We start from the raw sequence: 14,813 nt of genomic DNA on the forward strand, positions 1-14,813 counted from the left end.
TACTGGCAACAGGAAGTTACATGTTTTAATGTATAGTTATAAAAATAATAAGTGTCTTACCACAGGAAAAATTTACTTTCCAGTCAGACATAGCAGAAGTAGGCCTACTAAACTGCCTGAGAAAAATGCATTGTCTTGTTTAAATATCTGCTGTGATATAAGATTCTGTCAGGCTATATGTCAGTATCATTATTCTGATGTTATTTCCGTATCACTGATAAAATTTGTTGTGAAATAAAAAGCCTTTACCTCTTAAGTCTCCTGTCCTTTTAAAATTACATACAAATACATGACCTGAAGAATGAAATACATTATAACATAAAAAGTGCTAAATAAGTGCTACAAAAATGTAATGCCATTCCCCTGGCACAGCAGCCCCAACGTGCAACAGGGTGCGAGGGCCCGTTCATCGCTGCTTGTAGCTTTAATTATAACTGAAGTGCATCCTTAATATCTACAGTATAGGCCAATACCTTGTCAGTAATCAGCAAATCCTGTACTACATTAAGAGTCCCCAAGCATTATTATGATCAAAATATTGTTTCATTACAACACATTACACAGTACACATAATACCAGTTCAAATTAATACACAGATAAATAGAAAATCATATTCATAGATATTCTTAAATATTTGCACACTGTGTATCTTATCAAACATTCAGAAATAGGTTTAATTCAGAAACACTAACCCTCTCAGAAAATTACAATTCTTGCCTTTTAATCTGAAATAAATGCCTGTCTGCTGTTCTCACCCTGAAAACAACAACTGATCATTTCTATGGATGCCTTTAACTTCTTCACTGACTCCACATATGACTCATGTGATATATTTCATGTTTTCTAAATTCATACGAAAGTTTTGTAACAGACCTACAGATAGAAATTGCACATGTTGTCAGTCAGTCATAAGACAGTCAGTCATAATACTGACTGTCTTATGATGGGACACAAAGTTTTCTTCCTGCAGGGGGCGCTTGATGCTCTGAAAACCGATTCCTCCATGCATCCGCATTTAAATATCAGGAGGTTTTATATCTCATTGCAGACATTTTACACTGTATAGTTATTTTTAATAAAAACTGATATTTGCAAGGACTCATACCTGTGAATGGAAATTTGCCTCAGCATTACCTATAAAAGCATTTTTAAAAACTATTATCCTGTAATAATAAATGGATGCCTTGCCCATCTTATCCAGCGCTGAGAAAAATAACAGGTACCGTGTGTCAGCACCGTCAATGTGCTGTTAATTATTTAAATCTCAGAACGTTTTATATCGTATTGAAGACGTATTTACACTGGATAATATATACTTTTTTTTTTTTTTTTAACAAAAACTAATTCTTGCCTGTGAATGGAAATCTGCCTCAGCATAATCTATATGATTTTTCAAATCTATATGAGCATTTTCAAAAATCCTCATCAAGAAATAATAAACGACTGTGATTGGCCCATCCTGGCCAGCGATGAGAAAAGTAAAAGGTAACGTGATAACGCCATTTCACTAGAGGGGATTTCACAACACTAGTTTGGCAATACCAACTCCTACAATGGAGGGGGGGACTTCAGATTTGTCTCATTTTGTCACGCTATTGCAAGATATCTCATATTAAATTATTTTCAATGTTGATAAAACATTTCTAAACAAAGATAGATGCATGATTGGGGGGGGGGGGGACAATTCACCCCCTTCCCAGCATTATGACGTGTCCCCCGTCCCCCCCCAATTCTACGCCCATGACTGAAGTTTAAAGGAGGCACTGAGACCAAAACTAAGCATTTCAGACAGAGGGCCAAAGACAGGATGGAAAATTATCACATATTACTAAAATATGACTTTTGGTGCAGATTTTGTTACTAACATTACCATTGGATCTCAGGGAAGATAATAAAATTATTAAAAATAAATAAATAAAACAAAATAGTATGTCATGACTCCTTTAAACTGCATAATGAGGACTTTTAAGACATTACAGCATAATTTTCTTTCACAGCATCATTTTCTGTAAAGCTGCTTTGAAATGATGTGTGTTGTGAAAAGCGCTATACAAATAAAAATTACTTGACTTACTCTTAGCTTCTGAAATAACTCTTAAGATTGCCAACAGCCTCTTCAGTAATACCATCATAAGGGAAAGGTTTCAAGGCACTTAATGTTAAAGTTCCTTAAGTAAACGGCATATTAAGATTCCTTTAAAGGGTGCAATGAGGTTCTTCTGAGTGTTCTACCAGTGTGGGATGTGAGGAACTCCAAATGGTGTCTAAAATATATTTAACATTTTACAAGTGAAACGTGCAATTTCTCATTTATTCTACAAGTCATAATGACTCACGCTGAAGGAGAATAACCATGGCCGTGGGGACTCTGAGAATCCCAGCGTTGGCACATGTATCCATCCTGAGTAAAGGAGATTTTGCCTCTATAGTTTTCTCCATTGCAGTGCATGCAGTCCTCTACAAATAATCAGGAGCAGATTCAAGAGTATATCACACCAAACTATGCAACACACAGTTGTTTAAATGGACTGTTGAATGTACCTGTGCACTTTTGGATATCGCAGTGCTCCCATCTTTTCTCTGGATCTGTAGTGTAGCACCAGGGACCCCCTTTGTTTTCATTTGGGTTTCGACAAAAGTTGGACTCCAGGTCAGCTTTTGGATGTGTCTTTGGTGTTATGCTGTGGGATGTTACTGTTGAGGTTAATGAGCTGTCTGATCCAGTATTGTTTCTGTAATTTCAAAAGCTATGTTCTCTTCGCAATAAATATAGTATCATAAATGTAAAGTCAGATTAGGACATGAGGACATATACTTTGGCAAATGGGGGGAAACTGCCTTCCAGCTTTGGCATTTTCTTCCTGATTTTGTTGTGGATTTTGTCCCTCTGTAGTCTGTTCCAATGCCATTCACACATTCCAGTAAGTACACTGTAGAAATTAATGCATGAACAAATTTACAAACTCCTCTCTAGACTGATACAACATACATTCCTAAGGCTCACTCCAGAAGTAGTTCTCTCCTGGTGGGTTGTGACATTAGGGGAAAAATCAATACTAAGTATTAATAAAGCTATTTAAATAATACAATTAAACTAACCATATAACTAATAGTGCATATTTAGGATAGCAAAATAAAAGGCTCATCAACTTTAAAAACACTAATAAAAACACTTTCCATATATTTTGTTCAAAGGCTATATGCTCATTCAAACTTTATATTGGTGCAAATTCACCTGTCGCTTAGTAATATCGCTAATTCTAAAGCAATAATTGGCCAGTGTTTATTTTGTGGTTCTGTAAATCTGGTTAATCACACTTCATGTCATGTTAATAATTTAGCAAATTCATCCTATACAGTTTGATTAACTGCACTTCCTACATTTTGCTAGTCTTCTTCCTGGGGTCCACATTTTTCAAAAAATAAAAACTACTGCCACCAAATCACCCAAAATACTTGTTTTCATATGAACATTATAAATTAAACACGAAACACAGAACAGAATTTAAAGAATGAAATAAAGTAATTGAAATGCCAAGCATCCAAAAAATAAAATTAAAAATTAAACAACAAGAGCAATAGAAAATAATATGAAGAGCACATCAATAATCCTGTGCTTTTGTGAGCATATCTTTGCATAGGAATAGTCATTTGCTCTGCGTATTATTTTCTTTCGTTATTGTCATTTTATTTTTGTTGATGTCTAATGAAATTGATTGGGCTATAAAGTCTTTTACCCTTTTTCTCATACAGGGAAGCACCAGCTCTTTCCCATAATTTGTCAGTCTTAGAGCTGGCAGGTAATGTAATACAATCCTGATCCTTGTCTATGTATGTAAAGGACCTGCAAAGCACATACAAATACACAGTCTTTCAATAACAGATTAATAGACTTTTGCATCTCATACTGGCCAAGAACTGCCACACTTCAATAGCAGTTGTATTGTATTGTTCCTATGTGCAATGAAGTGGCAGGCCTATATATTACATAACAATAAACACAAAAAGAACATTCATGAATAGCAGAAAATGTGCAGAGACTCTAAGTACAGTACAGAAAAATAAGTTCAGACTATTTCATACATGATTTCACAGACATAACTAGAAAAACAAAGCAGAATATACAATTATATACAGTGAACATGACTTCCAGGTGGACCGATATACAAAGCCTATGTTTTCTTACTCTTGGACGGTTTAACGGCCACTAGATTGAAAAAGGGTTTTAAGTTTAGTTTCAGTTAGTTAACAAACTGCTCATGGGTGTCTGAGGCTGAGAAATCACCATCTGCCATAGCTCCTTAACATCAGATCAGTCTATACTAATCCATTTGTGACTATATGACACAACATATATTAATAAACTGTTTTAGCTGTGGTGTGAACTGCACCTGCACGTAAAGGACGTCTCTTTGATACACTTGGTGGCACATTCTTCTGCTGTATTTACAGTATACAACTTGCTGGGTTTTTTCACTATCCAGGCCCCTTCAGTTTTAACATACTCCTTTAGAACATCTGTAGAATGTAAAAACCATCATAAAAGGAATAAGCTTTTCAATTCACACGAATTATTAGAGGAATTAGTTTCAAGTGTTGGTTGTTGCTGTCTGCTATTTTCCTAGACTTGCTAAAACCATCAAAGCCCCACTGTCTTATAAAAGAGCCCATGTTTTCCAACAGAAGGATTTCTAAAATACAACCCCTGGCAAAAAATATGGAATCACCACACTTAGAGGATGTTCACCCAGATTTTCTACTACAAATAAATCACAGATATGACACAAAACAATTTTTGTTTAATAGCTGAACATTCTGGCTTAGTCAAACATCCCTCAAACAAATTAAATTACATTATTTTAATTAATGGCATATTTTTTTCCAGATCAGGTAGAGGAAAAAATTATGGAATCACTCAATGTTGAGGAAAAAATTATGGAATCATCAAAAAATATAAATAAATAAATAAATATATAATCACAATAAGTTCTTTGTTGCTCCTCCTCTGGCTTTTATGACAGCCTGAATTCTTTGAGGCATGGACTTCACTAATGAAAAACAATATTCTCCATCAAGCTGGTTCCAACTTTCTCGAATAGCAGTTGACAGATCAGCTTTGCAGGATGGAGCCTTGTCATGGACCAATTCTTTCAAATTCCACCACAAATTTTCAAGATCCGGACTGTTTGCTGGCCATGTCATTGAGTTGATATGCCTTTCCTGCAGAAAAGCTTTAACACTCTTTGCTCTGTGGCAAGATGCATTATCATCCTGAAAAATGACCTCATCATCACCAAACCTATTTTCTATCGATGGAATGAGAAAAGTGTCCAACATCTCAATGTACACATGTGCGTTGACTGTTGAGGTAATGATTGCCATCTCCCCTGGTCCTTTACCTGACATGCAACCCCATATCATAAATGACTGGGGAAATTTGATTGTTTTCTTCAGGCACTAATCTTTATATGTTTCATTAGAACGGCTCCATACAAAAGTTTCAACATCATCGCCTTGGCCAATGCAGATTTGTGATTCATCACTGAATATCACTTTCATCCAATCGTCCACACTCCATAATTCTTCTCTTTAGCCCACTAGCCTTGTTTTCTTGTTTAGGTGTTAGTGCTGGTTTTCGTTTGGCTTTTCTATATGTAAATCCCATTTCATTCAACTGATTTCTTACAGTTCTGTCACAAACACTGACTCCTGTTTCCACCCATTTGTTTTGTTGTGCATTTTCTATTTTTAAGGCATATTGCTTTGAGTTTTCTATCCTGGCGCTTTGACGTCTTCCTTGGTCTACGCGTATGTTTTCCTTTTATAATTTTGCCATTTTGTTTATACTTGCACCAAATTTTAGACACAGCTGACTAGAAACAACCAACTTATTTTGCCACACTCTGTGAATTTCCTTCTTGAAGGAGTTTTATAATCCTTTCTATTGTTTCAATTGACAACTCAATTGTTGGGGCCATGTTTCCTTTCAATTAGCCAAGTCCAACAGCTCATTAATATCTGTAAGCACTCTCTATTAACTGCTGACTAATTTGCATTTTTTGACTTGTGCTGGTATTTGTTTTAGAAATGCAAATTACAAGGTGATTCCATAATTTCTTTTCTCGACATTGAGTGATTCCATCATTTTTTCCTCTACCTGATCTGGAAAAAAATATGCCATTAATTAAAATTATGTAATTTAAATTGTTTGAGGGAAGTTTCATGAAGCCAGAATGTTCAGCTATTAAACAAAAATTGATGTGTCATATCTGTGATTTGTTTAATCGCTACGAAGTAAAAAATCTGGGTGAACATCCTCTAAGTGTGGTGATTCCATATTTTTTGCCAGGGGTTGTATAAACCAGTTCTGCATGTAGACACTCATACTAGTAGGCAAACAGGCATACTGTATTACATTATGAAACTTGATCAACAAACTCTCTGTATCAAAAGACTGATAGGAATGGGAAGAGCACCTTTTCTTTTAAGGGATAGATCACCCAAAAATGACAATTCTATCATTTACTGACCCTCATGGTGTTCCAAACCCTTATGACTTGCTTTCTTCCAAGAGAAACAAAAGGAGATGTTGCATAAAATGTTAGCCTCCGTCAAGAATCACCTTCAATGCACTTTTTCCAAATACAATAAAAGTGAATGGTGACTTTATGCTAACATTCTGCCAAACATATTCAAAAAGTCATAAAAAATTATTACAGGTATGGAACAACATTAGAGTTAGTAAATTAACCAGAATTTGTATTTTGGGGTAAACCATCCTTTTAATTTTGCAGATGACACCTCATTCCTAAAAATAAATTTCTTACCTGTGCTTTCATTCTGACCCCTTTGGAAACCTGGAGGTAAAAGTATTAATCATATATCATAATCATTTAAATGATAGCAGAAATAGACATAATAATAAAATAGATATTATGAATTAATGTTCAGTGGAATACCTGTAAAAAAGAAAAGACAAACTAAAAGAGCTGCTTTTTTAACCTTCATGCTGGAGCTTTGACTGAGTGGTCAAGGAGGTTCTGAATCTTTTAAATGTGTCAGTAAAACAAACATATTGCATGGACAGAGTCCACATCAGTAATCAATTATTTAGGGTGTATTGAACCCACCATTACTGTATATGATCACATGATTTATCCGATTTGAACATTTGTTTAGCGCCCCAGCCAAGGTAATTTTGCACATTCCGTTTGTCTTAGGAAGGCAGTCTTGTTTAAACGAGGACACTCGGTATACTGCAGCCTTCAAAGGACACGTCCTACCTAGCATGCAGCCTTCCAAACGAGCCACAGCCACTGACATGCTTACTGTGCTACCAACACAGGGAACTGTTCACAGATCAGCAAAATGTTTTAGATGTTCTGTGCTCTTCGCAAGCAGTTCTTTAATCTTTACAGAATATTAATTTTCAAATGTTTTAAAATATGTATAGTGTATGAATGTTTATTTCTTAAAGAAAACCAAATACATTTACACAAACACTGAGCATCACCTAAGTGATCTTACCAAGGACTAAAAATGAAATGATTTTCATTTCGGTTAGTTCTGAGAAAATATTGTAACACAGACTCCGGGGAACAGGGATTAAAATCCATATGTGGTTTAACAGTAAAAATGCAACTCAAACAGAATCAGTAATCGAACAGCATAGGCAGACGAGAAACATATATAAACAGGCAAAGGTCAGGGCAAGCAGAAAACAATCACAGTAAAGAGTCCATGTAAACGATATGTTAACAAGGCAGGCAGCAGAGTATCAAACGGTGGGTAGCAGGCAGTATAAACAGAGGTAAACGCTCAGAAATGTTAGCAGGAGCAAAACTCAACTTTGCCATGACTAGTGTTTGAACAGGGCTTAAATAGGCTATGAAATAGGGAACAGGTGTGAGTGTAATTAGTCCAAGTTGGCATGCTGGGAAGTGTAGTTCGTGGTGCCCTCAGAACTCGGGCGAGAGAGATCTCTGGTGGTGAGCAGGAGGAGTCCTTGAGTTTGTGACAGATATGGTATTTTTTCCAGTGTTCTTCTTCCTCCTTTCCAATATGTAACCAGTTAGAACAAAATTAAAGAACGTTTAATAACATCCTTTTTTTTTTTTTTTTATCTCGGTACTCTGTGCTAAGGGTGGGTGATGTGCTTGAGGAATTTGAAACTTTAGGTCACAAGCCAGGACATTTTTGTGTCACTTTTTTAGACACGATGCAGTAAACCTCTATTTTTTCTTATAAGTACTTACTGTATATTAGCCTATTTGCATCCTGCTACATTCTAACTTAAAGCACCCAACAAATCTGTAGGCGCATTCCAAACAGCACACTTCTGCACTATTCTAAGTCATTTTGTCTTGTAAATAGTTAGAGAAGTATGTTAACACTACAAATGCAACAAAAAGAAGTGTACTTGAAGTACTCGGATGATGCACTTCTTCAACCGTCAAAACGGAGTATGAAATGTTGGACACTTCATGCACTCAGTGCTCGCAGCTTGCTGTATGTAGCAGAAGAGGCAGAATTACCTGGCTTTGTTGCTGGTCTGACAAAACAATTGTAAACTCGTGACTGTGTGAATGACTTTTGCTATATCTTTCCATACTGATTCACCTGTGTGCTTTCTGGTGCTTGAATCCAGCTTTGCAAAGAAACACTACCTTCTTTTTTGTGAAAGTGTGGTACTGAAAACAATGCAATAATTTGAACATATACAATATGCACAGCATAATGTGATGCCTGATATGCAGATCTGGTGTTATTTAACATTATGCGGTTAAATGTCATGGTTACTTCAGTGTTATGATCTCTGTCTTATTTATATATATAGGACTGAAATAGGCTTTATGTGTACTGTATATATTCTTTAATATACAGTAAATTGTAGCAGACAGCTTGCTTGATATATTCTGTTCAGCAACAGTTCAAGGGCTCATTTAATCTTTATCATTTATATTATAACATTATGATTTAGCAGTGCAGCAATTAATTGGAGATTCTTCAGTTATGTTTAAATAACAACTAAATGAAAGAAAAGTATTAATTTTTAAAGACTTATGTTAGCTCTGCGATCTGATCATTCACCTTATAAAATTGCAACACTCTCACTGATGATCTGGCTCTGATTAAATGTCTAGGGAAAACTACAATTAAATTACTAGTGATGCACTTATAAATAATAAATTTCAGAAAAATGCAGAATAATACAGAATATTAATCAAAAAATAGTCAACATCAAGGTTTAAATAAATTAAAAAGGAACATTTGGAGATGACTACAAATGTCAAGCACAAATACAATTAAACACTTCAAAACAAGACAGAACTAAAAAATATGTCAATTCAAACATTTAATTTGAACATAAGAAATAAAAGAAATGAAAAAAAAAGAACCCAGCTGGGGATCTGAGTCCCTCGTTGGCACGCATGGAGCTCAGTTTAGTTCAGAAATCAACTGTACTCACGAAATCCTGCTGAAGCATGAATTTTGAAGCAACAAACAGCAAAGCTCACAAACTCTGATGAGAAAGGGAGAAAAAACACAGATTTAAATGTTTCTGATGTCTGTCCGCGAAGAATCAGGCACGATGACGATGAAGCACGAAGAAATGTTACATGCAGGCCGATCATCTCGCTCGCTCACTCGTGCTCCCTCTCCCAGCTCGTACGTCTTCCCCGCTGTGGATTATGGGCAATTAACATCGAATGTACACTCGAAATAAGAGTGCATTTTGGGTAAGAATGAGTGAACAAAGTAGGGGAGTGGCTCATTCAGATTTCAGACACTCTTACAAAATGGTAGACCCCCGAAATAAGTGCACTATATAGTGGATGGAGGCGGTTTCAGACACAGCGTCAGTCTTTCTGCCACGAGCAGGCCCATCTGTTCACATTGACTTTCTCACTCGCTCCAAGTGAGTTGATACACTCTTAAATGTCCATCAATAAATCTATGATGAAATTTGAGCTAGAGTACTGTCTTTTTCAAAGTATTTTGTCTAATGGATGCACTTAAATCAAACAGTTCTGATAAAATTTCACAAGCATTACTTCCCATGTGCGCACCTCTTTGCTCTCTGCCGATCTGGGCACGTAATCCACGGAGTCCTTCTTTACGCTCTGAAACCTCACCCCTTTAACTTCAGAGGTTGAACAGTAAACTTCTCCCATTAGCTAACAGTTAGGATTTCTCAAAACACCAAATAATTGTTTTTTTTCTTTAAACAGAAACAATCATTTTAAACACTTTAGAATGAAATAACGTTAATTATGAATAAAACATGCTTATATTTTAAAACAATTTCCAACCATGAATTCTATCTTTTTTCATCCACATGACATCACAAACAGCTAATTTTAGCAGGGCTCTACACTCTCCCCCCACCAAACCCATTATGTCCTCATAACGAGGAAGAAGTTACAAATGTACAGAGAGGTTAACTGGGCATGTATTTAGTTAACGTGAAGGAATATTAATTCACAAAAACACTGTAGAACAGTATCTGACTATGTCATATGCTTTAACTTGAGCTTAGGCTCAAACGTTGGCTCTCCCACATTATCATAAGTAAAGCGCTTTGGAATGATAGCAGTTCTCAGTCTTATTTCTCAGGGACCTTCTGTAGTCTCCATCTACTTCACTACAGACATCTTGTTCTGTGACACACTCTACATCATGGGAGTTGTTGTGCATCCTCTGCATCGTCACAAGAATCTATAGATCTGACAAAATCTGTGAGCCATCTGAAAGTCTCAGAGGAGGAAGCCTTGTGTCAGAGTCTCCAGATTCATCACTCAACTCTTTAAGCAATTTCAACTATTTCATCAGATTGCTCCGCAATTTCTGAAGCAACATCATCAAAATTCAAATGATCGGTTTGTGAGTGTTTTTTCCTCTCTGGAATCACTGAATGTTTTTCAGGCACATGAAAGTTTCACATACATCATCATCACTACCAGAATCTCCTTCTGAACATCTCTGGTCTTTTCTTGTCTCTCAGTTGAATTTACAACCTCAGGTTCTGAAGTCTGTTTCTGCTCTTTGTTCTTTCTCTTTCTCAAGGTCTTTTTTAAGGCTCTGTATCAATGTCCATGACGGTTCAGTGTTTTCCTTTCTCCTAGATGACCTGCCATGGGATTATAATGAGCCGCCTGGAATACCATTTCCCGACGGCTCCTTGGAATCAAAAGTTGGGTTGTATCCTCTTTGGTCCGAGTGTCCTGTGTCACTCGATACAACCGCTCATTTATAATTGCAAAATAGGGGTATGAAAGTGCGATGTCAGGCTGGAGTCGTTGACCATCGATGACACTCACTTGGTCAAAGGCGTGTTTGAGGGTTTCGTCTCGCGACTGCTCCAAAGGGAAATCCCCCTCAGGGAATTCCCTGAGAAGGGGAGGGGCTGCAGCCTCTATCCCTCTCTCGTCATCATGACGTGGAGCTGTTGAGGACGGCCCCGGCTCCGCCTCCCCTGCCAGAGCATCGTACATCACACATCTCCCTATTTTCACACAGGACCCATCCGCGCAAATTCCCTTTAATAAAACTCTAAAATCAGGCCAATCAGTCCCCAAAATCAGCGGATGGGTGAGGCGGGAACTAACCACAGCCTCCACTCTATGCTTTTTCCCCCAAAATTTAATTGTCAAGGTCACCATCGGATATTTGTGAATATCCCCGTGTACACACTTCACCTTCACTGTTTTGGATGTGACCAATGCCTCGGGTTGAACCAAGCGTTGGTGGATAGTGGTTTGATTACACGCGGTATCCACCAACGCTTGGTGAGTACCCCCCTTGACACTTACCGGTATCCGGTACGCTCCGGCCCGGTCGGGGGCAGTCTGTGGGAGGTCAGAGACCCGTACCACCGTCCCCAGCTCCATCAGAGGGCACTGATCTCGGAAGTGGCTCGGGTCTCCGCACCTCCAGCAGGCCGGCCACTTGCGTCGGCGGGCGCCCCCCCTGAGGGGGAGAGCGGCGGGGCATTGGAGTAGGGGAAGGTGTCGCCTCCCACACCCGGGGAACTGGTCTCAGGGGCTGAGTTCCTCCTCGTCTGCGTGGGGCAGTAATGGGACCTGGAGAGAGAGCAGATGAGAGAGAGAGAGGGGAGGGGGAAGAAACAGAGGGAGGAGAGAAAACGTAGGAGGGATCTTCCGCCCTCGGGATCACCGCCATGTGGTCCTCCGCAAGTCAGATAGCTTCCTCCAATGACGCCGGGCAGTGGCACTGGACCCACTCCGCCATCCCTTTTGGCAGTCGAACTATGAACTGTTCCAGTACCACCTGGTTGATAATTCCCTGGACGTCACGATCCCCCGCTAGCAGCCATCTTCGGCAGGCGTCACGGAGCCGCTGGGCAAAGGCAAACGGGCGGTCAGAGCTTTCCAACTTCAAGCTCCGGAAGAGTTGACGACTTTCCTCTGGAGTGCGACCAACCCGTTGCAAGATGGCTTTTTTTAGATCTCCGTAGGCCAGGAGGCTCGACGCTGGCAGTTGTTGAGCTGCGAGCTGGGCTTCCCCAGACAATAGTGGGATCAATCGGGCTGCCCATTGGCCAAGCGGCCAGCCCCAGATCTCGGCGGTCCGCTCAAATAAATCCAGGAAAGCCTCTGGGTCGTCCGCCGCCCCCATTTTCTGTAATGCTGGCGGGGGTAATGGCGTGGGTGTGTCCGGGGTCATGGCTGAGGATGCCCCCTGGCTGAGGAGGCTCCGGATTGCCTGCTGGTCCTCGGCTTGAGCATGCATGAGCTCGACAAACTGGCGGTCTTGATCTTGTCGGAGCTCAAACAGCGTTTGTTGGTGGTTCCGATGTAGGCTGGCGAGGGATTGGAGGATCTCTGCCAACTGGGAGGACTCTACGGGACGACCTCCATCCATCTCCGACCCAAACTTCAATCCCGGGTTTCGGCACCAGTGTAAAAGAGGACGCAAGAAGCAGTTTTCCTTCTTCAGGTGAAGCTTTATTTCCCCTCTTCCTCGACACCACTTTACAGTTACCTTTATACGCTGTCTAAACCCTAACACACACTGTTTCTACAAATAAACTTTCACTACTAGGGAATCGTTGCTCTGGCTTGGCTCTGTCATATCCAGTCTTTCTCTCCACTGAGCGTTGTGTCGCTCTCTTTATGCCGCTCTCCCCGTGCTCACTGAAATTAGAGACAGGTGTTAGACATAATTTAGCTCAGGTGTAAGCGCCCTTACCGCTTTCTCTCTCTGGAGAGATGCTTGACCACGCCCCCACCGCCACACCCAGGCAGTTTACATATGGCTCTCATCCCAGAGGATGAGATATTTTCCAGCTCTCATCTCTTACCAGACTCCTGTGAGGATGATGAGACAAAGCATCAGTGTCTGTGTTTTGTTTACCAGGCCTGTACTTAAGACTGAAGTCATACACAGACAAAGCCGCTAACCACCTATGCCCTGCAGCATCTAGTTTAGCAGACATCAGAACATAAGTTAGCAGATTGTTATCCATCTGTACTTCAAACTTTGCTCCATAGAGGTAGTCATGTAGCTTGTCTACAACAGCCCATTTTTACACCAAGAACCCTTGACCTTGGTCTTGGTACAACACACTTCCCAGACCTTCACAGCATGCATCAATGTGTAACACATACGGTAACTTTGGGTCTGTAAAGGCCAACACGGGAGCCTGAGTAAGCCTATCTTTTAATTCTCTGAAAGCAGCTTCACATTTATTATTCCACCTGTTGTCAAAAGGATAAGATGCTTTGTAAAACACCTTTTCTGGGTTCTTTTCTGTTTTGCTTTTTAGGTTTTTGTTTGGCAAGCAACCCTGTAACAGCTGATTCAACGGGTAAGATACTTTGGAATAATGTTTTATGAAATGTCCATAATACCCACAGAACCCCAAGAATGAGCATAATTCAGACACGTTCTGAGGTCTGGGCCACGATCTGATGGCTTCTATATTAGAAGGATCAGTTGAGACACCATCGTGAGACACAATGTGACCAACATAGCTGACAGAGGTTTGACAGAAAGTGCACATGCCTTGTGATAATTTGAGTCCCTCACTTTGCAAGCGATCCAACACTTTGAGGAGCCTTTCCTCATGTTCTTCCAGGGTTTGCCCAAAGATGATGAGGTCATCTAAATACACCAAGACTTCCATCAGTTCATATCTCTGACTGTCTTTTCCATCACTCTTTGGAAAGTCGAAGGAGCTCCAGAAATTCCCTGTGGCATCCGTTGAAATTGGAAAAACCCAACTGGACAAATAAAGGCGGTCTTTTCTTTGTCAGCTTCACATACAGGGATCAGATAATATCCACTGCGAAGATCTAATACACTAAACCACTTGCTTCCATTTAGGCAGGCAAGAGCATCTTCAGTGTGAGGGACTGTGCATTGATCTGGGATGGTGTGGCGATTCAGTGTTCTGTAATCCACACACATTATTATCTGTCCATTCTTTTTCCTCACTACTACAATTGGTGAGGCGTAAAGACTCCGTGACTCAGAAATTATGACAGCATCCTTCAGCTTTTCCAAATGCAGTCTGACATCCTCAATGTCGGCTGGTGTAAGCCGTCGAGATCTTTCATGAAGTGGTTTATCCTCAGTCCTGCTGAGTACTTTTTGAGCAGCCCACATTAGGAGAAAACATCTTTCCTTTCCAACATCTTTTGAGCCAGCCTTTTCTTCCACTCCTCAGGTACAGGTGAATCACCAAAATTGAAGAAGTCTAATTTCAATTGTGTTTCAGAGCTGCTTTCACTTGATGAAGAGGCAGAAGGCACAACATCAACAGGAAACACATGAGCAATGGGCATACC

The 14,813-nt window shown here is 39.6% G+C and overlaps 1 protein-coding gene across 3 annotated transcripts in view; it reads right to left on the minus strand.

Annotated features, from left to right (window-relative positions):
• Positions 1-7,045, minus strand: part of LOC127409864 (apolipoprotein(a)-like) — a 79,190-nt gene extending 72,145 nt beyond the window's left edge. For all 3 annotated transcript variants that reach the window (XM_051644773.1, XM_051644775.1, XM_051644774.1), the window contains exons 1-7: positions 6,960-7,045; positions 6,828-6,857; positions 4,392-4,518; positions 3,738-3,844; positions 2,816-2,930; positions 2,542-2,681; positions 2,337-2,457 (exon numbers count right to left, since the gene is read on the minus strand). In XM_051644773.1, coding sequence (XP_051500733.1) covers positions 2,337-2,457; positions 2,542-2,681; positions 2,816-2,930; positions 3,738-3,844; positions 4,392-4,518; positions 6,828-6,857; positions 6,960-7,008 — 689 coding nt within the window. In that variant the 5' untranslated portion in view covers positions 7,009-7,045. The remainder of the gene's footprint in view (positions 1-2,336; positions 2,458-2,541; positions 2,682-2,815; positions 2,931-3,737; positions 3,845-4,391; positions 4,519-6,827; positions 6,858-6,959) is intronic.
• Between the last annotated feature and the right edge of the window lie 7,768 nt (positions 7,046-14,813).

The sequence above is a fragment of the Myxocyprinus asiaticus genome, chromosome 19 (assembly GCF_019703515.2).
Source record: "Myxocyprinus asiaticus isolate MX2 ecotype Aquarium Trade chromosome 19, UBuf_Myxa_2, whole genome shotgun sequence".
NCBI classification, from domain to species: Eukaryota; Metazoa; Chordata; class Actinopteri; order Cypriniformes; family Catostomidae; genus Myxocyprinus; species Myxocyprinus asiaticus.